The following is a 27,154-nucleotide window of genomic DNA, read 5'->3' on the forward strand; positions in this document are numbered from 1 at the left end:
CAGCATGTCTAGCATGTACCATTGGTTTTCTTTCTACCTTCCTTCCCACTGCTAGTTCACAAGTCTTTTAATCTGGGCCTCAGTCTTCTTGTCTGTCAAGTGGGAATAATGTTCTAGGTTTTCTTATGGGTTTGTCCTAAGATTGCAGTTATGGGAAAACTTTGAAAAATTGCCAATGAGATGGTACATCTGGGCCACCCACTGGGAAGATGGGGCCTCTCTGATCTTTTCTCCCACCTGCTCCTCTCAGGCAGCCCCTGGAATTTTGCCTTCACAGTCAAGTTCTACCCTCCTGACCCTGCCCAGCTGACAGAAGACATCACAAGGTGAGGGCTGGGGAGGGGCGGTGTTGGAGGGGGATGGACACAGGGCCCTGGGAGACACGAGATGGAATATGGGTACACAGTGCGGAGTGCAAACCCAGATGCCCACTGAGGCCATGCAGACAGCATCAACAAGGGAATCCGACTCAGTGCAAGAGAGAGTGATGCAAGCACAGTGGTCTATGCAGTGAATCCTTGACTTCGGAGGGGGAGGTGTCATAGGGTGCAGAGGGGCTCAGTGGGAATTCAAGAGGACAGAGCCCACCTAAAACGGTCCCTATTCCCCTTGGCAATCACATGGGCATCGGGCCCTATTGTTGGAGGAAAGCTAGATTTGAGAGTAAAAGCCACAATTTTAAAATGCTGGTGACTCATTGAAACTTTCAAAGCATATGGTGTGGGCCATCTCTGGGTAGGATAAGCCAGACACATCTGAAGGCTGATGGGCTGGGTGGACCACCCGGTTTTGACTAGGGGGATAAGGAGGGATTAGAACACAGATGCCTTTGAAAGTGGGAGTTTGGTCCTGTGTGTTACTCTGTGTTTGACTCTGAAGTATGGGAGTCAAATGGGGCGTGTGACATCCCCAGGGAGGCAAGCCCAGGCTGCTGGAGTGAATTTGGATTGTGGATGCAGGCCTTGTGCCTCAGGGCCAGTAGATAAGAAGGCTTGAGGATTAGAAGAGGGTGTGAAGCATCCCTTATGGGGCTCAGCCTGCCTCTGGAACCCAAAACAGGGAGAGCACTTTCTCTTTATCTAAGTGCGTTAGTTGCTTCAGTCATGTCCCACTCTTTGCGACCCCATGGACTGTAGCCTGCCAAGCTCCTCTCCATGGAATTCTCCAGGCAAGAATACTGGAGTGAGTTGCCATTTCCTCCTCCAACTCTTTATCTAAGCCTCTTCCAAAGAGATAGCCTTACTTCTTGATATCCTGGGGCTGTGTCACGCCTACCACAAATACGATGAGGTTTGGAGCTACTAAGCCAGTCCCTGTCTCCCACTGGGTCCCTCTCTAATCTCTGCCACTTGCCAAGCAATCAGCCAAGGTCAAGATACTGACTCTGGTCTTGGGAGATAAAACAGATGTTCCTGAAATAGATCAAATCTGAGGCCTTGGCCTCATTAGCCCTGCTCTAATTCCTGAGGTCAGCTTGGGGCCAGGGTGGCAGCAGCAGGGTCTAAACTTCATTCCTGAAAGGGCTGAGAGCTTTAGACCAAGACAACCCCCACCCTTCCTGGTCTTGCCCGCTGGTGCCTCCCCTCTTTGTTCCTGGACATTGGGACACCAGGAAAGAAGTTAGCCCTGCCCAGTATGGATGGCCTCAGGGAATGGGGTTGGTAGTAGCAACTATTTAGGTGTTTATTTCTTGGCCAGCGCACTGTGTGGCGTGCAGAATCTTAGTTCCCCAACCAGGGATCAAACCTGTACCCCCTGCAGTGGAAACCAGCGGACCACCAACGAAGTCCCTGTGGCAGCTGTTTAGCAAAAAATATTTAAACCCCAAATAAACTGGTCAAAATGACAAAGTGACTGGGATGAAAGACAAGTCTGTGTACTTGGCAATGATTTCTGAATTTGGAGACTTTTGAATGAAATGTTCATAAGCCCACCCTCGGTGCCTGTGATGTTTGAGCTGCTGCTGATTCTGAACCGCAGCCTTGCCTCTGAGCATACACTGAGGCTGCATGTACTTTTTACCAGAGCTCTGACTGCAAGATAATGTCACGGAGCAGTACAAACTACTTAAAAATAAAAGCCACTTAAAAGATACGAGTAATTGAAAAAAAAAAAAAAATGGTGAGACATGGCAAAGTGGTCAGGGAGGTACTGCAGGCTGAGAATGAACTGGAACATTAAAAAAAATACACAGTAACTTAAAAAGCAATAAAAAAAATGTGTTTGAAATCGTTCTAAAAATGGTAAAATCATCCAAGTGTGCATGAAAGTTATAAAAAGTCTTGAAAGTTATAAAAGTGGTTGGAAATGTTTCTTCTGGGCCAATTTGGTTTTTGACAATTTACTTAGAGCTGTAGCCAAATTAAAAAGTTCTGAGACTACATCGGCAAACAGGTTTTTCCGGACGGTGGATTATGGTACAGAAGTGAAAATGAATAAAATCAAGTCACACGTGCTGACATGGGAAGGGCTCTAAGGCACCCAGCTGAGTGTGAGAAGCAAGTGAGCTACACAGTCAGATGTTGCATTTGCTAGATTTACCTGCTAAAACCTCCCCATTAATCGAAACCACGTGCATTTTTTTTTACCATGTGCATTTTTTTAAAACTTTATTTTATTGAACTATAGTTTCTTTACAATGTTGTGTTAATTTTTGCTGTACAGCAAAGTAATTCAGTTATATACACACACACACACATGTATTTTCTTTTACGTGTTCTTTTCCACTACGGTTTATTACAGGCAATAGTTCCCCATGCTATCCAGTAGGACCTTGTTGTCTTTCTATTCGGTGTGTATTAATCATAGTTGGCACCCGCGAATCTGCAGCTCCCACTCCGTTCCTCCGGTACCACCCTTCCCCTTTGGCAACCAAGTCTGTTCTCTGTGTCTGAGTCTCTTTCTGTTTTGCAGATAAGTTCATTTGCGCCATAGTTTAGATTCCACATAGAAGTGTTATCATGTGGTATGTCTTTCTCTTTCTGACTTACTTTACTTAGTACGATACTCTCTAGATCCATCCATGTTGCTGCAAATAGCATTATTTCATTCTTTTTTATGGCTGAGTAGTATTCCACTGTATTTGGTTGGCCAAAAAGTTCATTTGGGCTTTTCTGTAATGTCCTGTGGAAAAACCCAAATGAACGTTTTGGCCAGCCCAATACACCACATCTTCTTCATCCACTCATCTGTTGGTGGGTATTTAGGTTGTTTCCATGTCTTGGCTACTGTGAGTAGTGCTGCTATGAACATAGGCGTGCATGCGTCTTTTGGAATTATATTTTTTCTGAATATATGCCCTGAAGTGGGATTGCTAGATCATATGGCAACTCTATTTTTAATTTTTAGAGGAAGCACCATACTGTTTTCCATAGTGGCTGCACCAATTCACTTTCCCAACAGCAGTCTAGGAGGGTTCCCTTTTCTTCACACCCTCTCTAGTATTTGTTATTTGTAGACTTTTTAATGATGGTCCTTCTGACTAGTGTGAGGTGGTACCTCATTGTAGTTTTGATTTGCATTTCCCTAATATTTAGTGACGATGAGCATCTTTTCATGTGCCTATTGGCCATCTATATGTCTTCTTTGGAGAAATGTCTATTTAGGTCTTCTGCACATGTTTTGATTGGTTTTTTTTTTTTTAACTAGGTTATATGAGCTGTTCGTATATTTTGGAGATTAAGCCCCTGTTGGTGGCATCATTTGCAAATATTTTCTCCAGTCCATAGATTGTCTTTTTGTTTTGTTGATGGTTTCCTTTGCTGTGCAAAAGCTTATAAACTTGATTAGGTCCCATTTGTTTAGTTTTGTTTTTCTATTGCCATGGGAGATTGACCTAGGAAAACATTGGTATGATTTATGTCTGAGAATGTCTTGCCTATGTTCTTTTCTAGGAATTTTACAGTGTCATTTCTTATATTTAAGTCTTTAAGCCATTTTGAGTTTATTTTTGTGTATGTTGTGAGGGCATGTTCCAATTTCATTGATTTGCATGTGGCTCTCCAGCTTTCCCAACACCACTTGCTGAAGAGACTGTCTTTTTCCCATTGTATTTTCTTGCCTCCTTTGTCAAAGATTAATTGGCCATATAGGTATGTGGGTTTATTTCTGGGCTCTCTAGTCTGTTCTGTTGATCCATATGTCTTTTTCTGTGCCAATATCATGCTGTTTTGATTACTGTAGCTTTGTGTATTGTCTGAAGTCTAGGGAGGGTTATACCTCCTGCTTTGTTCTTTTTCCTCAGGATTTGGCAATTCTGGATCTTGCAGATTATAGGATTATTTATTCTAGTTCTGTGAAAAATGTCACAGGTAATTTGATAGGAATTGAATTAAATATTTAGATTGGTTTGGCTAGTATGGCCATTTTAACAACGTTCATTCTTCTAATTGTGAGTATGAGATGTCTTTCCATTTCTTTGAATCATCTCTGATTTCTTTTATTAATGTTTTATAGTTTCAACATATAAGCCTTTTACCTCCCTGACCACGTTTATTCTTGTTGGTTTTTTTTTTTTTTTTTTGGATGCAGATTCTAAAGGGGATTTGGTTTTTTACATTCCTTTTCTGATATTTCATTGTTAAAGTGTAAAGAAATGCAACCAATTTCTGTATGTTAATCTTGTATTTTGCTACCTTGCTGAATTCATTTATCAGTTTTAGTAGTTTTTATGAGGAGTCTTTAGGATTTTCTATATATGGTATCATGTTGTCTGCATATAATGGCAGTTTTATCTTTTCCCTACCAATTTGGATACATTTTATTTCTTTTTCTTATCTGATTGCTGTGGTTAGAACTTCTATTCAATATTATGTTGAATAGAATTGGTGAGGTGGGCATCTGTGCTTGTTCCAGATTTTAGTGGGAAGGCTTTCAGCTTTTCAGCATTGAATATCATATTGGCTGTGGGTTTGTCATAAATAACCTTTATTATGTTGAGATATGTTCCCTCTATACCCACTTTCTTAGGATTTTTTTTACTATGAATGGATGTTGAACTTTATCAAATGCTTTTTCTGAATTTAAGAAGATGATCATGTGAAAATTACATACATTTCTAGACGTCCATGAAGGAAAAAGGTCTAAACACCACAGGGATAACAGGAGTAACCTCTGGGGGAGGGGATTAGGACTGAGGATGAATATAAAGAGGAAATTTAGAATTACCTCTAAAGTTTACATTTTTTCCCACCATAAGTGTATATTAATTATATAATTCAAAATACATCACATTTTTAAAAAATGGCTAAAGCAGTCCTAATTTAGCTTGAAAATGAGTTCGAAATTGAAAATGTTCCCATAGTAGGAAAAATCCATCAAACTTAGAAATGAACAAAAATGCTTAACATTTCATGAAATGTTACATAACCATCTTCTAAGATACACCCAGAGTATTAACACATGACCTGCCAGTATAACACATGGCATGTCTGGGAATATTCCTCTCTGTGCTGAGCATCGATTAGTTTGGAGCTGATGGATCCATAGGAAGCTGTGGTTGGGGGCGTCTTGGGAGGGAGTGGGCCCCCCCGTGCCCATGCCCGCTCTCCCCTATCTCCAGATACTACCTATGCCTGCAGCTGCGGGCAGACATCATCACAGGCCGCCTGCCCTGCTCCTTCGTCACGCACGCCCTGCTGGGCTCCTACGCCGTGCAGGCTGAGCTGGGCGACTACGATGCCGAGGAGCACGTGGGCAACTATGTCAGTGAGCTCCGCTTCGCCCCGAACCAGACTCGGGAGCTGGAAGAAAGGATCATGGAGCTGCACAAGACATACAGGTGAGAGGACCTCCACCCAGGCCTCCCCTGGCTCCTCGGCCCGTTGGCCAGAACCTTCCTGGCTAGACCCTAGAGGCTGTGCTGTAAGAATCCCACCTGGTTCTGCCACTAACGTGAAGTGTGTCTGAGAGCAGATTATCTCATCAGAGGGGAATGATGGCAACTCACTATGTGACCTTAAATGACTTCTGCATGGGTGCGATAATTCCCTGGCCTTGGCCTCTGAGAATCGGTCTCTTGATCGGCCAATTGGAGATGACACAGTAATAACTATTATGTGTCCCTGGGTAAGTGTCCTAATGTCTCCATCTTAGCATAAAAGTCAAGTTTACATTCTAAAGCCAGACAATCAGGTTCACCTTTTGGCTCTGCCACTTTCTAACTAGGGCATCTTGGGCTGGTTGTTTCACTTCCCCATGCTTCAGTTTCCTCATCTATTCAGTGGGCACTAATAAAATCTATGTTATAGGGTCCTAGGGGTGCTAAATGGCATGTATTAGAGACTCACTGCGTGTAATTGTTGCTCTGTGATTTGAGGGGTTGAGTCATTGATTGTGCAGTGGAAGACACCTTGCTCCAGGAGTTAGAAGGTAGTTAACTAGTTGGGTGATGGTGGGCTGGCTAATTAACCTATCTGCCCCATTTCCCACCTGTATTAAAAAAATTTTTTTTTCCCACCTGTATTTGTAAGGACATAGATTATCAGTGTTGCTCAACTGCTGGTATTAGAGTAGGAGAATTCACTGTGTGAGATGTTTGGGGCCCCTGGACCCCAGGCCCTAAATGCCCATAAGACCCCCTCAGTCTTTGTAATAATGGAAATGTACCCCCCATTTCCAAATCCCTGCCATGAGGGTGATATCCTCTCCCTGAGGGTTCCATGGAATTAAATGGTCCTTTTAAGCTGGAAGCACTTTGAACTCCAAGTCCAGGCTTATTAGGGGAACCGAGTGTAATAAAGATACGAAAGTGTTAGTCACTCAGTCATGTCTGACTCTTTGCAACCCCATGGACAGCCCGCCAGGCTCCCCTGTCCATGAGATTTTTCCGGACAAGGATACGGAGTGGGTTGCCATGCCCTCCTCCAGGGGATCTTTCCCACCCAGGGATCCAACCAGCGTCTTTTATGTCTCCTGTGTTGGCAAGCAGGTTCTCTACCACTAGCACCACCCAGGAAGCCCCTTAGTTGAGACATGTGAGATCTAGTTTCCGACCAGGGATTGAACTCGGGCCCCCTGCCTTGGGAGCATGGAGCCTTAGCCACTGGACCAGCGGGAAGTTCCCAGCACTTCAGCTTTAACAGCTCTTTTGACTTAAAGCAGACTGACCTCTAGTGTCTAGGCATCCATGCAGCAGCTCCCCAGGGTAGACAGAACACAGGAAACTGAGGATATAAGACAGATGGAAGCAAAGTGGTTGGGAATACAAACATGAAGCCACATTGTCTGGATTCAGATTCTGACTTTGATACTTAATAACTGTAGGCCCTTAGGCAAGTTATTCAAGCTGTCTATGCCACAGTTTCCTCATCTATCAAATGAGAATAGTGATATCTACCTTGTGGGCTTGCTATGAGGATCCACATGAGTTAATACATGTTAAGTTAACATGTTAACAGTAACCAGCACATAGTACTCAACAGATATTAGCCGTGGCTAACTGCAGAGCGTGCAGTTTCCTGGCAGCTAAAGCAAAGAAGGAGCGTGGTGAATTACATAACTCTTCTTTTCAGAAAGGAGAATGTGCACCTGTTCTTCAGGGGAGATTAAATGGTTTCTGATACAAAATTCTGGGAAAAATAGCTGATGTGGGTAATAATTCAGGAGCCCCTGGGTGATTATAATAAGCAGTGTCAGTCACACGGGTTTCATTGTCGTGAAGAAACAGAATTTATGGTTCACGCTTAACCCAATGGCAGAATGAGGCAAAACTCTAGACTCCTGGCTGAGCCCTTGAACGCTTCCTGGAGGAAATAGGACTGGCCCTGAGCTTTGGCAGGAGATGAGAGTTCAGTGGGCTGAAGCAGGGGGCTAGGGGCACACCATTCGGCACTGAGAGCAGAGGGGAGGGACCGGGAAGGCCCAGCTGCACTGTGCTCCGGAAGCTTTGCTTCCTGGAATCCCAGGTTCTGATCATAGCCACCTTCAGTTGGCAGGACTCGGGCCCAGGCCTTTCCTATGGCCATCACTGATCACTTTCTTTCCCTTAGGGGCATGACCCCAGGAGAAGCAGAAATCCACTTCCTAGAGAATGCCAAGAAGCTCTCTATGTATGGAGTAGACCTGCACCATGCCAAGGTACTGCTGGGGGCTGGGATTCCCCCAGTCTGGGAGTGCCCCCCGAGGGACTACCAGGGCCTTCCGGAGGGCTTGGTGTGCCAGTCTTCTCATTTCTCATTCCTTGACGCTCCATAACCCTTTACTTCCCCATGACCCTTATGATTTTTCTTATTATTTATGAACCTGTCTGTGCTGCCACCAGATTGAGAGCTTCATGAGGGAAAGACATGGGTCTGAACTCATTTCTGTATCCTGAGCACATAGCATATGACTTAGTATGCCTAGGTACCACTAAATGTTTGCTGGGTGAATGAATGATTGAGTGACTGGTGGAAAATGATCGAACAAGTGAGTGGGTGAATCAATGACAGAGTGAATGAACTGATGGCTCTGTGAGGGATACATCGGGGCAACTCCCCATGGATGCTCAAACCCTGCTCCTGAGGGCTCGTTACAGGCAGAGCCCAGAGAGGGGTTGTGGGGTGGGTGGCAGGCTGTCCTCAGGCTTGGACCCCAGTCCTGACCTTGCACGGCCCCTTCTCACACAGGACTCGGAGGGCATTGACATCATGTTAGGAGTCTGTGCCAACGGCCTGCTCATCTACCGGGACCGGCTGAGGATCAACCGCTTTGCCTGGCCCAAAATTCTCAAGATCTCCTACAAGAGGAGTAACTTCTACATCAAGATCCGGCCTGGGGAGGTGAGCCTGCCTAGGGAACCCCTTCTTCCGTGGGATCAACTATGGGACCCTGGCAGCTAGACCTGGGACTTTTCTGACCTGGGATGCATAGATGGAGGTGCTAGGTGAGGAGAGGGCCCTCTTTTGCTAGGGCTCTCTACATAGACATTGCACTTTCGGTGTGTGCCTGCATGTGCACGCGCATACACACACACACACACACACACACACACACACACAGCAGTGTACCTATAAAGACAGCCACATAGAGACTTCCCTGGTGGTCCAGTGGTTAAAACAATGCACTTCAATGCAAGGGCCGTGGGTTCAATCCCTAGTCAAAGAAATAAGATCCCATGTGCCATGTGCGGCAAAAGTTACTAATAAAAAGATAACCACATATACTTAATAAAAAGATAACCACCTAAGTATATTGATCTTACACAGATCAATGAATGTATGCCCATATCTGGGCTTCCCTAGTGGCTCAGTGGTTAAAACCTCACCTGCCAATGCAGGAGATGCGGGTTCAATCCCTGCGTCGGGAAGATCCCCTGGAGAAGGAAATGGCAACCCACTCCAGTATTCTTACCTGGGAAATTCCATGGACAGAGGAGCCTGGTGGGGCTACAGTCCATAGAGGGTCTCAGAGAGTCAGACATAACTGAGCAACTAAGGTAACAGCAGCACCATGTCCATGTTCCCGTGTTTTGCTTACACGGGTACTCGAGTGTGTACACATATGAAGGTACACACACACATGCAAACTTGAATACTTCCACCCTCCACATCCCATGCATCACAAACTCCACTTTGTTCTAACTCTAGAATTAGGGCGAGCCCTTCTGCCTCTGGCCCCCTGTCCACTGCCCTGGCCACCATCTTTCCCCTCCACGCTTCCCCTGTCCTTCCCACTGGTCCCCCAGCCTCCATGGTCATGGTAGGCCTTTTCCCTCACAGCTGCTTAAGAGTCCCTTCCAGCAGATCAGGCCAAACCCACCCCACTCCCACTCCTCACTTGAACCTTTCAAGGGCTCTCTTTGGTGCTTGGACTCAAGTCCTAACTCTTCTGCCCACCTGCCTCTCGCACATGTCTCTGCCCTGCCACCCCACGCCAATGGCACTCCAGCCGCTTGGGGCTTCTATTTTAAGTAAGCAAACTCTCACCTGTCTGAGCCTTTTGCATCGATGTTCCCGCTTCCTGAAGTCCTCCGCCCCTCCTTCTCACAGAGCTTTGGCTCCTTTCCCATCCTCCAGCTCTCTGCTCCAAGATCCCCTGTGTAGAAAGTGTTCCCTGATAACCCTTTCTTTCTTTCTATTTATGTATTGATTTGGCTGCACCGGGTCTTAGCTGTGGCACGTGGGATCTTCGTTCTGCATAGCAACATGTGGAGTCTTTTAATTACCACATGTGGGATCTAGTTCCCTGACTAGGGATCAAACCCGGGCCCCCTGCATGCGGAACACAGAGTCTTAGCCACTGGACCATCAGGGAGGTCCCTGATCACCCCTTCTAAAGTAGCACCCGACCCCCGGGCCTGCTCAGACATTCTGTCACATCACACATCTCTGTCCGTTTCCTTTGTGCCCTTGTCAGTGTCTGAGATGAGCTTGTGTACTCACTTATTATCGATCCCCCTACCCTCCCCCAACCCCTGAGAATCTTCTGTTTGGTCACCATGGTGTCTCTGCTGCTTAGCCCTGGACCTGTCACAGAGTAAGGGCTTAACCCACCTGATTGATTAAATGAATGAATAAATGAGATATATATATATATAGTTTATATATATATTTGTATAAATAAATAAGCAGGCCAGAGTCACACAGGCCTGAGAAGAGGTGCAGAAAGCCTGGACTGGCGGCGGAATGGGCCCAGGCCCTCCTTCTGACCTGCCCTCCCTGGTTTTGCAGTACGAGCAGTTTGAGAGCACGATTGGCTTTAAGCTCCCGAATCACCGGTCAGCCAAGAGACTGTGGAAGGTCTGCATCGAGCACCACACGTTCTTCCGGTGAGCCTGCGCCTGGGCGGGGTGGGTACTGGGGCTGAGTTAGAGGCCGTGTGAGTGGATGTGGGTAGTGTCTGTGTCCTGTCCATAGAAGGAGCCAGGAGGGACTCTAGGAAAACCCTCCTCCTCCTCCTCCTCCTCCTCCTCTTTCCCCAAGCCTCTCCCCTTCTGGACCACTTAGAGTTGTAGGAGGAGAAGGGGGCGCCAGAGGATGAGACGGTTGGATGGTATCATCAACTCAGTGGACATGACTTTGAACAAACTCTGGAGATGGGGAAGGATAGGGAAGCCTGGTGTGCTGCTTTCCATGGGGTCACAGAGTCAGACATGACTGAGCATTTGAACAATAAGAGTTGTCGTAGCTGGTGGGACAGCAGGATGGAAGGCCAGCTGTGGTCCAGCCTTGGGTTTGGCATTGCAGGTCTGGTCCTCCCTCCTTACCTCCACCCCTCCATCCCTCCCCTGCAGGCTCGTGTCCCCTGAGCCCCCACCCAAAGGCTTCCTGGTTATGGGCTCCAAGTTCCGGTATAGCGGGAGGACCCAGGCACAGACGCGCCAGGCCAGCGCCCTCATCGACCGGCCCGCGCCCTTTTTTGAACGTTCCTCTAGCAAACGGTACACCATGTCCCGCAGCCTTGATGGAGGTATGCCCCGCCCTGGAGGTTGGGGGAGAGGGGTGTGTGGAGGGTACATCACACTTGATTTGCACCAGGCCTGGAGGCCCAGGAACACTCCTGCATCAGTGGGTTAGTTCAGCCTCTGGGTTCCTCTCCTGCTGGAATGTGACACTGCCAGCTCTCTGGGCTTCCCACAACTTCCCTGAGCTGTGGCCTTTTGGGGTCCCTGGTTCACCGTATGGTTTTCTGGGCCCCCTTCCTAAGAAGCTGAGCTGTTCACAGCTTGTCACCATACTGGAATGGTTTATTGTAACTGCACTGAGGAGCTGGTGATGTCCTACCGGAGGCAGAGTTATTCCCAATCATTTTTTTGGTTCCACTGGGCTCTGGACATCTAAACACAGGGCACTTTCCACTGCCCCCATTTCTGTTGAGTTGATAAGGGCCCTTACTATCAATGAGAATTGCCCGTACTGAGGCCCAGAGAGGTTGTGTAATTTATTCAAGGTCACACAGCCAACAAGAGATGGATTTGTGATTTGAACCCAGGTTCTAAAGCTGTGGAATCGGGAAAGGACCTGGGGCTGGAGGCAGCTCAGTTGCCCTTGTATGAAGCAGACCAGGGTTTCTCAAAATGTAGCCCCAGAACCAGCTGTGAGCTTGTGAACTTGAGGAGTCTTAGACCTTGATCTGATCCTACTAAATCAACACCCCTTAGGGCCCAGGACTGTCCAGGATATACACACAAGTTTTTAGGAGAGATTCAGGAGCCCCATGGGGCTTTGGGAGTTAAGCAGATCTGAGCTCCCCTGCATTGGAAGCACAGAGCCTAAACCAGGGAAGTCCCCCAAAACAATAACATTCGTGAGCCAACACTGATCGAATTAGCTCACTCAGTGCTAGCCACTTCTCTTAGACACATCAGTTTATTTGTTCCTCCTCTCAGTTGTCAGAATTAGCTACTGTTTGTGGATGAAGCAACTGAGGCCCAGAGAGGTTGTGTAATTTACCCAAGGTCACACAGCCAAGAAGAGATGGAGTTGAGATTTGAAGCCAGGCTCTAGTGCTATAGAGTCAGGAAAGGAGCTGGGGCTGGAGGCAACTCAGTCACCATCCACGTGACCTGGGAAAGCCCACTCACTCCTTGGGGCACTGGCTCCTTATCCCCAGGGTGCTGGGGCTGTTTGAGTGTCTGCTCTACTCCAGGCGTGGCTGGGCAGGTGGTGGGCTGGCTCCCAGTCCCTGCGCCTGGGAGATGACTCAGGAGATGACTCACACAGCTGCCCGGCCATCTCTGCCCACTTCAGCAGAGTTCTCTCGCCCAGCCTCCGTCAGTGAGAACCACGATGCAGGACCAGACGGCGACAAGCGGGAGGAGGACGGCGAGTCTGGAGGGCGGCGGTCCGAGGCTGAGGAGGGAGAGATCAAGACCCCCACCAAGATCAAGGAGCTAAAGGTACGAGGCTGGCTTTCTTGTTTCCTCTGACCTGGGGGGGTCAAGAGGCTGATCCTGGGTCTAGGCTCAGCCTTGACCTTCAGGCACCCCCCGCTGTGGCCAAGCAGCCTGCTGTGCGGTGCGCCATGGACAGGGCCTTGCCCTTGGGCCGTGCTCCGTACCTGGAATTGCCAGGTGGGGTGGGGCATGCTGCCCACCCTGTACCCTTCCCCTCCTTTGGCCCTGCTGTCCCGGAGGGGCACTCTGCCCCCTGGTGGACTCTGGCCTCCTCTTGCTCACTCCTGATTTGCCCCTTTGCCTCTGATCTGGGTCTGCACAGCCTTCTTCCACCCATGATGGGGTGTCCCTGCAGACCATGGGGTGAGGTTCAAGTGTGACACCTCCTGCTGCCACCCCCGTCTCCCACCAACATGGCCTCAGACTCACACGTGTTCACTCATAGTTGTATCCCCCTCTCACCCATAGGGTTATGCACCCAGACGTGCAGACAGCCTGCGTGCGCACACAGGCACATGCACACACGGGTGTAGTGTGTTTCTATCACGCACCTCGGGAACACAGGCCCCTGAACACGCTGCCTGCAAGAAGCGTGACTTTCCAGAACCCCTACGTCCCATCGGCTGAGTGCAACTGCCCGCTTTGCCTGTGGTCCTCCCACCCCTTCTTGGCCTTCTTGGGCTCCCTGCTTCCCGCACCTTCTGACGACCTCACTGCCCTGCTGGCGGCCCAGCCAGCATCCCACAGTGCTCCGGGCTACCTGCTAGACCAGGGCGGTAACGGTTGTCTCTAATCCATTTGCTCTACTGATCCTGCTGGTTCCTTTCCTCCTCCCATGTCCCGCTAGCCGGAGCAGGAAACCACGCCGAGACACAAACAGGAGGTACTGCGAGGGGTGCCTGTCCCCACCCACCCAGCCATTCATCGTTTGTCACCACCGTCCATCCCAGGCTCATATCCCGGCTCATATCTCAGCTTCTTCTCCACTCCCAGCCATCTCTCTCCATCACCCAAGGCCACCCGCCATCACTCCCTCCCTGTCTTAAGCTCATGGATAGACTCCCTCCCCTCAACAACCAGCCATGCTCCCCTCTCTCCCTATCCCTCCCTCCCCCAGCTTCATGCTCTGCCTCTCTACCCCATGCTTGCTTCCCACTTGCTGATCATCCCCGCTGTGTCGCCACCCCGATTCTTGTGATCCATGATTCCATGATTTTACTGAGCTCATCTCCACCCCCATTTCCCTCAACCCCTGTCCCAAACCCTTCCTTAGACTCCCCTTCGTCCACCACTGTCTCGTCATGCCTCTACCTCATCTGTGTCTGCTGCATCCCACCCCAAACTGCTTTTTGTATCTATTGACAACCGGATGTGGGTGGTGGGGTATGGGGGGTGGAGCCTCAGAGCACATCTGTCTTCTCAGACCCCTGGCACGCCTCCCACCACCCTGGTGGGACCGCCCCTGCTCCAGCTCCACCAGGAAAGCTCCCCGCTCCCCCTCCCCCTCCCCTTCTCTTCTTCCTCCTATTTTTTGATTCTCTCAACTTATTCCTCCTGTGTTAACCATACCTCCTTTCTTTCACATAGTCTCCAACTCTTCCTTTGAAACTTAACTGCCAGAGAAGTGGGTCTATGCTTGGGCTGCTGAGGGAAAGATCAGAGGCTGGGGCATCAGAAGGGTCTGGCTTCTGGGGTCCTGAGATCTGGGTTTCAGCCCCAGTTCTGCCACTGATTCTTTGAGGGTCTCGGGAAAGTTGTCTCAGGCCCCAGCCCTCTGTCTGCACAACAGGGCATTCAGATTAGGTTTCCCCAGGCCCTTAGCCTTCGGGGATCCACCGCTCCCTCCAGCCTGGGGGAGCACCACATGCCCATAGGGCCAGGGCTGCCGCTTCTGGATGGAAGGTCACCAGCCATGTCTTGGGTTCATGGTGGCCCAAGCCCACCATCCTGTGCACGCTCTCTCAGATTTGATTGCTCAGACAGATGTCGTCCTGGGGCAGCTTTGCTCAGGAAGGGGTACAGGAGGTACAGACAGATGTCTGGAGGGGAAGCAGAGCCTCCGTGGCACTGGTTTCTTTCCTGAAGTGACTTCAGAGTCAGTCCTGGTGGATCCTTGGATGTCAGACATAAGCCCAGGGGAAGCGTCTAGCCTTGTCAAGGGCGAGCTTGCCTCCCAGGCAGTTCCAGAACTGCTGATACGACTTTATCATGAGCTAAGATTGTCTGTTTCTTGTCCTGAATCCTCAAACAGCTTTGCAGATAAGGGTCCATGGGCTTCCAGCCCACCTGCCCTGCCTCCAGAAGTGGGCAGACCACTTCCGGCTTCTCTGCAAAGGCTGGTCCTTGCTTGAACTCAGGGCAGATTACTACCTCATGCTGTACTGGCCAGAGCTCTGACCTGACAGTTTAATAAGGACACACCTCTGACTCCAGCTATACCAGGCTTGGTTCCTGTGCCCAGCCTTGGGACTTACCTCCCTTCTTCCTGGTCTCTAACGGTAGTCTTCCTGAGCACCTCACGGAGCCCCAGTTTCTCCATCTGGCTGTGTCTCACCCTGGTCTGCTCTTGAGGAGTGGGTGCCCACAAGGTATCTGGAAGATCCTGGGTGGTCGGGGAAGGTAGTGGCTCACAGCAGAGAATGCTGAACGTCATCTCTCCCCAGTCCCTGACGTGGAAGCAGGATGCTTTTTCCTGGATGTCCCTGGCTTTAGAAGGGCCCTACAGAGCCTGAGCAGTGACACACATTGGGCTAAGAGGGGCCTAGACTGAGAATCCTACTTAAACACAGTGGTCCAAGGCTTGGCCAGAAGTGGGGACCAGGATCCAGGGAATGACCAGAGCAGCCCAGTGAACAGAGTTGGTGAATCCTCACTGTGGCTTGGAGTAGTAGCCAGAGGAAAGGCACACGTTATGAAACTAAACAGAACTTTACCCAGACCCGTGGGATTTGAGTTGACCTAGGTGCTCCGAGGCCAGGAGCCAGTCTGGGGAGAAGAAAAGGTGGTACTTGGCCAGACGTCTCCTCTTCTTGATCTTGAGTGCTTTTTGTCCTTCTGTCTGATCTTGAGTGCTCTTTGCTCTTCTGTTTAATCTTGGGTGGTTTGTGCACCTGTTGGGGCTTATCATCCTTGCTCTGCTTGGCTATGGAGTGCTGTGAGGGTAAGGCGGGGCCATGGATGGGACCCACTTTGCTGATGGAGGGCGGTGATGGGGACCATCACCATCTTCACCCACGCCTTGCATCCTTCTCTTGGAGCAGTTCCTCTGACAGCTGACTGTCCTCTCCGTGTACCCCTAGTTCTTAGACAAGCCAGAGGACGTCTTACTGAAGCACCAGGCCAGCATCAACGAGCTGAAGAGGACCTTGAAGGAACCCAACAGCAAACTGATCCACCGGGATCGAGACTGGGAGCGGGAACGCCGGCTGCCCTCCTCGCCTGCCTCCCCCTCCCCCAAGGGCACTCCTGAGAAAGTCAATGAGGTAGGTCTCACCCTGAGCCCCTCAACTGGGGCCTTGGATAAAGATGGTGGGGAAGGTTGCCATGTCCTGACTTATCACTCCCCTCCACAGCCCACTGCTGCATAAGGTGGTGATGGGAATGGCACAGTGGGTTAAGCCAAGAAAGACAAATTTACGCTGTCTTGGACTCTTGGGCCTCAGGGACCACCTTGAAATGCTCTAAAGACTGTAGCTGGGAGTATTTCCCTTCCATCAGCCAGAATATAATGGAGAAGAGGGTGCTGGTTAGAAATGCAGGTTCTGGGGCCCCACATCAGACCTATTGAATCAGAATATTTGGTGGTAGAACCGTGGAGTCATCATTTAAACCAGGAAATCCTCACACATATCCTAAGTTTTAAGAATCCTGGCTGCTCTGTCCAGTAACCGCACCTTTTTATGCCTGTGGTGAAAACACGGCTGGGTGGTGGGGGCGGTGTTCCTTCCTGGGAGGATCCTCAGAGCCCGCCAGAGGGGACCAGGTCCTTTAGGAAAGGCAGAGCTGTTCTTGATGCTCCAAGAAAAGGTCCCACTTGACACGCCTGTCAAAGTAGAAAGCACGGGGTGTTTTTTCAATGGGAAAAGAGAAAAATAGGCTCTTGAGAATTCCTGTATTTATAATCCCAAACCGTTATTTTTAGCGCTGCCACATCTTGGCACTCTTTCCCCCCTGTTGACACTCAGGTGTTTTCTCTCTAGTGCTGCTGCTCACTGATCTCAAACGCATCTGAGGTCTAGACTTAGAGTGGGTTTATATAGTGGCTCTGCTGCCTGCCTAGCTGGCTGACTCTGGGCTTGCTACTTAACCTCTCTGAACCGCCGTTAAGTAGAGATAATAAAAGTCCCTAGTTCCTAGGACAGTTGTGAGCAGCCAATGAGACAAAGCAGGGAGGGACAGGCAGAGGACCTAGATACTCAGTGTGAGTTACTTCTTTCATCTGGAGAGCCTTGGGACAGAAAGTTAATTTCAAATCAGAATCCTTTTGAAACTTGGGAAAGACCCTGGAAACCTACTTGGTCCAAGGTCATCTTACACACAGGGCACAGAAAATCAGAAAGGGGAAGACCTTGGACTTAATCAGTGTCATAGCTGCTAGAAGAGGAGCCGGAATCTGATTTTCTTGTGACCCAGGCCATTGTGTTCGCTATTAAATCACAGCTGCCTGGGAGCAAGACCAAACCATGTGGAGACCAGGACAGAGTCAGTTGTGCGTGTGCTGCCCTTTAATGCTTTGAAAATTGGTGACGCAGCTGTGATCTAATAAGCGAGCCTTTGATTGAATCAGTACTCCTGTGGCCTTGACATGCAGGGTGACGGAGGGCCTCATCCAGTGAGGCTGCTGTAGGAGCCCCCTGGTTGGTGATTCACAAAGTCACGGGTGCTCTGGAGGCCTTTAAGTCTGGTGCCATGGAGGAGGGCACCTGTCTTCACCCTCTGAGGGCTTCTGTGGTCCCCACCGGCACCGTCAAGGACGCTGAAGACCCTGCATGGGGCTGTGGGGCTGATCTAGTGATCCGGTTACATGCCCCTCTCCTAACTTCCCTGAGAGACTCTTGTCCCTGGTGGCCTCTGTTCAGTCCTGAAGTCGGAGAAGTGGATGCTCAGGCTTCTGAAAGGGTCGGACTCCAGCTGAGAAGGGAAGGCTGAGCCCAGAACAGGGCTCTGGAGAGTAGAGGTGCCTCTGAGGAGGTGGGTGCCCCACCTGCTGGTGACAGCTGGAACTGCTAGAAGGTGCATCTTATTAGAAGGTGGAGTCTCTTCTACCTCTCACCACCCCGCCGCCCCTGTAAGAAGCATAGTGCCTTGTCTGGTCCAGGAGCTAACCTCGGAGCGATGGACAATTTAACTGGCTTACAGCTCTCACTGGCATTTAGAGGCCCTTGGAAATTTGGGAAATGGGAGGAGCTGTAGCCCAGGACTGGACTGTGTCCTTGGGCCGGTGACATCACCTCTCTGAGCCTCATTGCCTAGTCAGCCCATCTAAAAGGGCACCAAAATTGCCACTCTACAGCACTGCTGGGAAGTTTGAATGAAATAATGGGTATAAAGTGAAAGTCGCTCAGTCGTGTCCAACTCTTTGCGACCCCATGGACTGTCCATGGAATTCTCCAGGCCAGAATACTGGAGTGGGTAGCCTTTTCCTTCTTCAAGGGGTCTTCCCAACCCAGGGATCGAACCCAAGTCTCCCACATTGCAGGTGGATTCTTTACCAACTAAGCCACAAGGGAAGCCCTAATGGATATAAAAAAGCACTTTGTAAACTGGAAAGTGCTGGCCGGTCACGGGGCCATTGGCTGACGGTAACTAGGATCCCTGGTCCAGACGTGGGCTTTCTGGGTCTATCTGCAGGTGTCACTCAGAGCTCCTAGTAGCTCCTCATATACTCTGGGGCCCGTTCTGGGTCAGTGGGAAAGTGGTAGGAACTTAAACCAAAATGGGGACCCCATAGTATAGAGTTCCCATCTGCCAAAGCCAGGTTTTTGTTCCAAAGATAACTTTTTTACAAAAGCTTTCTGTTTTGTATTATAGTATAGCCAGTTAACAGTGTTGTGACAGCTTAGGGTGAACAGTGAAGGGACTCAGCCATACATATACATGTATCCATTCTCCCCCAAACTCCCCTCCCATTCAGGCTGCCACAAAACACGGAGCAGAATTCCATGTGCTATAGAGTAAGTTCCAAAGATAATTTTTTAAAAGGGGCTGAAACCCAACTGCAGGATTGAACCATTGCCTCAAAGACACCCAGGGAAGACTTGGCTCAGAGTCCCAGTACAGGACTCCAGACTCTCGAATGAGTGGCAGGTGATGGGGAAAGGCCCGAGGTCCGGTGCTGGCTGGCAGCTGACCATGGGCCTCCCTCCCCTGAATGGCCTCCAAAGGGCAGTTCCTTTCCACCTCACCCCACGGTCCCCACATGGCTCCTTCATGACCTAAGGATGCGGGGTTTACAAAGCTGGGCTATTCACAGACTCTGTGTGTGTGTCTCTCCTGCTTTTTCTCTCTCCCTCTCTGTCTCTCCTTCCCTTCCTCCCTCTTTCCCTCTCCTCCGGCCCTGGGCCTCCCCCGCAGTCCCAGAGGACCCTGGACACCTCTCAGCAGGACTTGGCACCTGAGCCTGGGACGGCCATAGGCTTGGAAGTGTTCACTCAGAAAAGCCTCGCAGCGTCACCTGAGGTTACTGTCACCACCTCCCTGCCCACCCAGAACCACCTTCATGGTCTTAAGAAAGCCCTTTCTCTGGGTTGAGGGGGTTGGACCAGGGTCTGTCCTGCAGGTGGGAACAGTGGGTACCCCATGTTATCCACATGCTGTGACAAGTGAGTGTGCCCCCTCCCAGGGATCCATAAAGGGCCAGCCCATCCCTCATCCGTGGTTTCTCAGGAAGGACAGGACTGAAAGCATTCAAGGGAGACAGAGTAGTCTGAGTCACCTTTGGCTTAAAAAGGGCAGGCAGAAATCTGAGTCACCTTTGGCTTAAAAAGGGCAGGCAGAAATGACCTCTCCAGCACCACTGAGGCAGGTGACCTGGAGGCAGACTCTGACTGCTAGGCTTGGGATCAGGGGTCGCGGCACCTAACTGCTTTTGCCCTGAGGTCTTGTCTCTGCTCAGAGGCCTGAGTGAAGTCTAGCAGTGGCTTGTTAGTCCATCCATCCCCTGCCTCCACCTTCTCTAAACTCCACGTGGAGCTTGGGTCTATCAGGGTCTCCAGGCAGGTAGAAGTGAGTGTCTTTCTCCAGAGAGCATCCTTGGGGTTGTACGGATGTTGTTCAGGCAAGCATTCTAAACTAGGAGGGCATTGCTTCTGTGCTCAGGACGACAGCAGACCAAGAGCTCTCAGAACTTCTTGTGCCCCTGCCTGGAAGCCAGACGGACTCCAGGTCCAGGGCAGGGGGTTGCATCATCCCTCTCTACTGGGACTTTGTAGACTGACAGGGTTGGAAAGGAAGACCAACTGATCGTCTGGGCGAAACTTCCTTCTCCCTGATAGCCAACACTTCTCTGTTGGCAGAGTGTGTATGAGGGCATGTAGTATGCTATACTCCCAGAGGAAAATTTTGTAACTGCTAGAAGTGTCCAAGAGCCGTAAGAGAGAGATGAGTCAGCTACATAAATGGTAAAACATAACTCACAGTTCCATTCTGAAATTTTCCTCAATGTAAAAATAAAAACAAAACCAGGAGCACTTGAGAGAAGTTGGACAGGAATCAACAGCATCCCAAGGTTAGGGAAGCAGTGATGTCTTGGAACACAGAGATGTGAGTGGAGCCAAGCACTAATGCCCTTGTTTGAGGCACAGCATGCATCCTTCACCGGCATCCCCAAAATTGTCTGTCCAGCCTCTTCTACAAGGCGGGGCTCTCACCATTCTTAACAGTATCCCATTTTGTCTTCAGTCATCCTTTGGGAAGTTTACATATTGAATTATAACCTGCCCTTCTGAGTCACCTGCCCGTGAGCTGCTCTGCCCCCTGGCACCTGTAGATCTGGTCTGCATCCTCCTCCAGGAAGACCCTTCAGAGTTGAGCATCCCTTTTACACCCCCAACTCCCACTTTCTTCAGCAGCTTCTACTTTGGTTTCTAGAGGGTTCCTTGTCGTGGACCTCTGCTTGGGGCGGGGGCATCTCCTGTAAAGAGCAGGGCCCAAAATATGATCCAGAGCTCCAGGTGGACCCTGAAGAGACTGGAGTCAGCAAAATCCTGGCTGGAGATTTTCTTCCTGTGGGCTTGTGTGGGAATGTAACTGCCCTGGCTCCCAGCTCCCAGGTCCCTGTTTCTGTCTCAGGGGCCAGTCTTGCTGCAGTGGCCCCATCTGACAGCAGGGGGCGCTCTGAGCAGACACTGAAAAAGAAGAGCTAGGGAGGCTTCTCTGACATCGTCCATCCCGTGAATCTGGTCAGAGGGCCAAAGCTTTCCTCTTTTTGTTCAGTCTTTTTTTTCTCTTCAGGATTTTACTTGTTATAAACAGAGCTTTCTCTTCCCTCTGGGAGCCTCAGTTTCCCCTTCTGAATTAAAGGTAACAGGACCTGCCTCGCAGGTCTCCATTTGGATTAAATTTAATACTGTCTCCATAGGGCTGACATTGCCTGGCACATAGTAACTAAATACAAGGGCGTGTTTCCCTTTTTCTTCCTGCAGAACCTTTTTGTTCTGTGCTAGCTCCCACCCCACTCAACCTAGTTCCTAAGCTTCTGGTTTCTAGAAAACCAGAGGCATGGCCTGGAGACCCTGATACACCCAAGCTCCACGTGGAGTTTAGAGAAGGTGGAGGCAGGGGATGGATGGACTAACTGGTCTAGTTTCCAGTTAGACTTGGGGCAGGAATGCTCCAGAAGGGGTCTCATGGACTATCTTTGGCTATCATTGATTGCCAAGCTGTTGATGTCAGTACACACTGAAATGGGAGCGGCTAAAGCTGCCTGCTTCCCAAATACAAGAGAAAGGAGGCTTTGTAGGCTCTCAAAGTTCTTCCCCCTGGGATCGTTCAAGTGCCGTTGTCCTGAAAGCTTTACAACCTGGAGAAAAATCTCAGAAACTGATGCAGACTTTATCTGGACCCTCCCCATTCCTTGTCTCTCTCTTTCCTGTTGACAAGATTCTTTTCATGAGGTTTGATTCCCTGAAAGTCATGGAGATTTTGCTAAAGTGGATCTGGGGAGTGGAGGTCAGAGGGTTGATCATGCTCCCTTGATCCTTCAGAATGCTTCAGATCTTCTGGCATCTGACAGATTCCTCACCAAATGCTCACCCGCATCAGAGCACAAGCTCATGGAAACTTGCCCCCTTCTGTTGTTGGGAGCAATTTTCATCACATCTTACCATTGAGCTCTTCGTAGGATGTGGAGTCAGAGACTGGGTTCTAGGCCTGCCTTTATCTCGGGCTCACTCTTTGACCTTGAGCATGGTGCTTACTTTCCCCAGGCCTCAGTTTCCACACCTGTGGGCTTGAGTCAGAGCAGTGGTTTCAAAAGAGGGAGGCATTCTGGGGCAGTAGGGTAGCCCAGACCTCCAATGTCAACAGGGCAGTCCAGGATCCATGTTACATACTGAACTGCCATCAAGATTTCATGTGAAGAAAGTATTGTGTGGTTGCAAGATTAAAATCCCAATGGCCTTCTTGCTTTTTTTTTTTTTTTTTCGGTCACACTGCTTGGCTTGAAGGATCTTAGTTCCCCAACCAGGGATCAAACTCAGGCCCCTGGCAGTGAAAGCACTAAGTCCTAACCACTGGACCATCAGGGAATTCCCAGCCTTCTTGCTGTTTTTTTTTTTATAACCATTCTAAAAGTCCATCCTTCCCTCCTTAAGTGTTGTTTGAGAAACTCTAGGGAAGGCAGAAGGCTGTCTCATTGATGGTTGATTGTGACACTCAGTGCTTCTAACTGATGATGATGCTTGGATCATTAGATGTTTTTCTTCTCTGATGTGTTCTGGTCAGTCCTTTTCCATTCTTTCTGTGAATTTCATTAGAATTCTCTAAGAATGTGTGTGCTTAGTCACTCAGTCATGTCCAACTCTTTGTGACTCCATGGACTGCAGCCCACCAGGCTTCTCTGTCCATGGGGAGTCTCCAGGCAAGAATAGTGGAGTGGGTTGCTATGCCCTCCTCCAGGGGATCTTCCCAACCCAAAGACTGAACCTAGGTCTCCCGTACTGCAGGCAGATTCTTTACCAACTGAGCCACCAGGGAAGCCCAAGAGTGGAGTAAGAACTGTCCTTTCTCCAGAGGATCTTCCCGACCCAGAAATTGAACTGGGGTCTCCTGCATGGCACGCAGATTACCATCTGAGCTACCAGGAAAGTCATTTCTAAGAATAGGCCTTGGTATTTGTTTTTTGGGGAATGAACCCCACAGAACTCAAACTGTTTAAACCATTATGGTGACTGGTACTGACCTCTAGATCTGGCCGTGTGGCAGTTTTCACTCTAATCTCTTTCCTTCCAATTAGCTCTTGCAAAAAGGTTTCAGGCTGTGGCCTGTGAAACTCAACTCAGTGCTTCCCCCTCAGTTGGACATTAGACCACAGTTGGGACCCATATTCTGTTGGCTGTAAGTTGGCCAAGCTCTCAGGCATCAAAAATCAAGCATTCTTTTCCTGACTGTACCATCAGTTGACCGTGACCTGGAGTAAGTCACTGACCTTCTCTAGGCCTCAGTTTACCCCATTTCTCAGTACGCAGAGAAAACTGGACTGGAGGAAGTCTTAGGAGTTCTTTTGGCTCTAGCCTTCAAAGGTTCCACGTGATGTAAGCTACTTTCCCCTCTGTCACTGACAGTTTTACTATTAAAAGAGACAGAGTCCTGGACCATCGACAGATCTCCATTTCCCCTTGGTTAACACAGGGAGGGTATGAGACCCCCACTCCATTTTACCAAGTTAGGGTGGTGGTTGAGGGGTAGATAACATCAGTAGATAATTGGTTGGGTGCCTTGATGGGAAGTGTAGCCTTGATCCTTGATGAGGCTGACCAGCATTGTCATGCCTTCCTCTGCCCTGCCAGTTCTGGGGACAAGTTGACCTTGGCCCCTTCTTGCAGAGGGAAAAAGTGACGCGTTCTTCAGGTGCCTGATATTTCATATTAACTCCTCTTGCTCCAATTGAAACGCAGGGTTCAGAGCACTGGGTATTTATAGAGAGAGAGTACATTAGGCCAGAAGAGCTCAGTCTCCTAAAAGTGACCGGCACGCAGCAGGAAGGAAGTGACTCCAGCCTCGCCGGCATCCTTGCTGATGGCAGACTCTCCAAGGTAGACATCCTGGTGGACAAGTTCAAGGTGGAAGTGGCCACAGAAGAAAAGGTGGGAGCCAGAAGAACAAACGCACAGCGACCAGGAAGAATGATCGCAAGCCCTGAAGACTTCGAGTCCATGTGGGAGGAAGCCCTCTGGGCCAGGGGATGCTCAGAAAGGGCTTCTCTGGCTCCAGGCTGCACCCCAGCAGGAAGGCTCCCTGGAGGGCTCCCAGTTCAGGGTGGATGCTGCAGAGGTAGTGGTCAGGAAACCCCCGGCCTCCGATGATCAGCTGGAGGGCCTGGCAGAGCTGAGGCAGGAGCTGGAGGAGTTCCAGGCTCGCAGAAGACCCACTGCCCCAGGCATCCAACCCGCAGAGGTGGATGTGCCCTCTCCAGCCTCCGACACGGCAGGACTCCGGTCATTTCTTCTGGACCCCGCCCACACAGAAGCCAGAGCCGACTCAAGTGATGAAACCGACACTTCCTTCGCAGAGAGAAGCTTCTACTTCAGCTGCGGAGAGAGAGATGCTGAAGATCAAGTCCTCCCTCCACCCCTGGAGGAGAGAGAAGAGCACTTAGATGCCCCATCCGAATGGGAGACCAGGCGGAAGCTGGTGGAGGGGTTCACGGAAAGATTGGAGCTGGACTCCTCAGGCCCGTGGGGCTCTGCTGCTGCTGGGAACAAGCACCATGGGGTGTCGCCCCCTCAGCTTCCCCAGAGGACGAGGCAGGGTCCCCCAGGAACCACCGACCAGAGGACCTGGAGGTCTTTGCTGAGCAGCTCGGAAAGGGACCTTCTCCAGGGCTGACGTTCGCTGAGGATGGGGACACAGCTCAGTGTGGGGTGGAAGGAGAGGCTGCCCACGCCTTATCCTCAGAAGCTGCCGAGGAAGAGGCCCCCAAGAGTGGAGATTTGATGGGAAAGGCTGAGAAAAGCCCCCCTGGAGAACGGAACCACTCACCTCACAGAGGAGGGGCCATGCATCCAGACCCCCAGGTCTTTGCCCTTCCGTGGGCCATCCCGCCTGGCGACGTCGGGAAGCCAGCCAGGCCGGACAGAGGTAACTTCCTGCCCGAAGAGAGGGGACCAGTTCACACCCAGACAGGAGAATCTGAAGCAGAGGACAGCAAAGTCCCAGCGTTCCTTCAGATGGAAGTGATCACCCCGCTCCCGACCTCCCCTCTTCCATCTGCGGCTCAGATTTCTCCAGAGGCAGCTTCTCCAAGCTCATCCCCTCATGGGGCAGGGGAGCCTGTGCAGCTCAGGGACCCCTTTGGAGAACAGCCCCATGTGTTTCTCAAATATGCCCATCCTTCTAAAGAGAGCCCGGAGCCCAAGCACCAAGTCGGGCTGGCTGTGACCCCGACGGACGGAGGGGAGCGCAGGGCCCCTCCCGTCGCCAGCAGGAAGCCCAGAATCATCTCTGAAGAGGCAGAGGGGTTGGTGTTCCCTGCAGCGAAGCACAGGGAGATGCCCTCTCTCCAGGCTGGGGGTCAAGAGGGCTCCTTGGAAGATATCAGCAAGACCTCCGTGGCCAACAAAATCCGCATCTTTGAGACCCATGGAGCTGAAACTCGCTGGACAGGCCTGGGGGAAACCAGGGCCTTTGCCCACGAGTTGTCTTCAGAGGCCTCCACGGGGCAGGCAGAGCAACAGCGGAGTAAGCGCTTCGACCTGGGATGTGTCCAGTTCCAGCCCCCGGGGGATTTGGCTGTCCCCACAGTCACACAGCCTTCAACGATGCCGCCGGCTCCCAGCCGCCTCCGGGAGGGCGTCTCTACATCCTTCCCTCGGGAAGGACGCAAGGATGTCGAGCTCGTGTCCAGCAATCCAGGCTGTGAAACCACACTGGAGGAAGCTCCTGGGGGAACTGGCCACGTGAGCCCCCGCCCCCACCGCCGCCCCTGGCCGGGGAGCTGACCGCATGCCGCGTAGCTCTGTAGAAGCATGGTTCCGGGGCCCCTCGTCATTACCGCAACCAGAGGCTGCTTGTCCAACCCTATGAGTTCTCTTCCCTAAACGGGCCTGAGTGTGGCTCAGGCGGAATGACGGGTTCATCTGCTTGGCCCATGTTAGATTAGCCACAGAGACCCTAGGCTTCTGGTGTGACCCAGCGCCCGGAGGGTCCCACAGCCCGGGTGGAGAAGGTGGCACCACTTCCGGCAAACTACACACTCGCTTTGCCTTGCTGCCCCCACCTGCTGGGTCCTGCCGTTTTGCTTGGCTTGGCCAGCGATCTTCCTTCATCCTCTTCCCTTCCCTGATGCTCCTGCCCGCGGGAAGCTGACAGTCCAGAGGTTTCCATCTTTCGCTTCTGATTCCCACTCGGTCCCAGTGCCAAGTTCCTTTCTGCCTCCTTAAGACTAACTGTCTTCTCTAATCCAGAACAAAGCCGGAGATGCGGTCAGGCAAGAGACGCAGGTCACCAGCCTAGCGGCGAACCCCCCAGGAAAGGGGGGGCACCTGAGATTCACCAGCCCCCCGGGCCCTCAGGTCTCTGCAGCCCCTCGGTGCCCTAATGACCTGGTCACCTTCACCTGGCCAGGGTGCCTCGCGGCCTTCACACCCCCACCTGCTCGGGCAGCGCCTCTTGTGGCAGCTCACCTCTGGCTTGTCTGGAATGTGTCCTCACACCTCTCAACCTTCCAGAAACTGGCTGAATGGAGGCTTGTCTCGCGAGTGAATCTCTAAGCCTACTGAGTCTCTAGAACCTGGAGCCAAGTACTTTAAAAAATATATTTGGTGGATGTTAGATTGGTCTTTTAAAAAAGAATGTCGTAAAACAGCCAAAAATGTGTGTGTGGTGTTTAATCCCTGACAGGCCAAGTTGAGAGGTATGTATGTCAGACAAGAGTGGCTGGTCCCCCTCCAGCACTTTCTCGGCCTGCTCTTGTCAATTGCACTGATTTGACCAGAACCTCCTCTCAGAGAGCTCAGGGTGGAGGGCTGTAGCGCCCAGCTCCCAGGAATTACCCCCGTGGCTCCTCCCTCTAGACGACGCTGACTCCGCCCACCGAGACTCAGTGGAATTGACAAAGCGTGCTGGCTTCCTCTTTGTTCCTCAAAGCTCTTGGCTCCAGCCTCTCTGCCTCCCCATCCTGGG

The 27,154-nt window shown here is 50.7% G+C and overlaps 2 protein-coding genes across 29 annotated transcripts in view; both read left to right on the forward strand.

Moving 5' to 3' along the window:
* The window catches only part of EPB41L1 (erythrocyte membrane protein band 4.1 like 1), a 176,660-nt gene that overhangs the window by 127,302 nt on the left and 22,204 nt on the right, over positions 1 to 27,154 (forward strand). For 11 of the 28 annotated variants that reach the window (XM_025001212.2, XM_025001216.2, XM_059892851.1 and 8 more), the window contains 10 exons: positions 251 to 326; positions 5,561 to 5,779; positions 7,989 to 8,076; positions 8,607 to 8,759; positions 10,650 to 10,747; positions 11,213 to 11,388; positions 12,669 to 12,817; positions 13,662 to 13,697; positions 16,114 to 16,296; positions 26,437 to 26,544. In XM_025001212.2, the coding sequence (XP_024856980.1) occupies positions 251 to 326; positions 5,561 to 5,779; positions 7,989 to 8,076; positions 8,607 to 8,759; positions 10,650 to 10,747; positions 11,213 to 11,388; positions 12,669 to 12,817; positions 13,662 to 13,697; positions 16,114 to 16,296; positions 26,437 to 26,544 (1,286 nt within the window). Of the gene's footprint in view, positions 1 to 250; positions 327 to 5,560; positions 5,780 to 7,988; positions 8,077 to 8,606; positions 8,760 to 10,649; positions 10,748 to 11,212; positions 11,389 to 12,668; positions 12,818 to 13,661; positions 13,698 to 16,113; positions 16,297 to 19,387; positions 19,493 to 23,928; positions 24,532 to 26,436; positions 26,545 to 27,154 lie in introns of those variants that run through there. The other 17 variants (XM_025001221.2, XM_059892848.1, XM_059892840.1 and 14 more) reach the window with 9 other exon arrangements.
* On the forward strand, positions 24,545 to 26,430 carry LOC112441542 (uncharacterized). Its single transcript, XM_025001234.2, has one exon. It carries the CDS (start codon positions 24,643 to 24,645, stop codon positions 25,969 to 25,971), a length of 1,329 nt encoding a protein of 442 aa, XP_024857002.1. The 5' UTR covers positions 24,545 to 24,642; the 3' UTR covers positions 25,972 to 26,430.

Source organism: Bos taurus, chromosome 13, assembly GCF_002263795.3.
Source record: "Bos taurus isolate L1 Dominette 01449 registration number 42190680 breed Hereford chromosome 13, ARS-UCD2.0, whole genome shotgun sequence".
NCBI lineage: Eukaryota > Metazoa > Chordata > Mammalia > Artiodactyla > Bovidae > Bos > Bos taurus.

Bases quoted from the DNA above. Each gene is read 5' to 3' on its own strand.
- LOC112441542 (XM_025001234.2), top strand. From the start codon at position 24,643: ATGGGAGACCAGGCGGAAGCTGGTGGAGGGGTTCACGGAAAGATTGGA.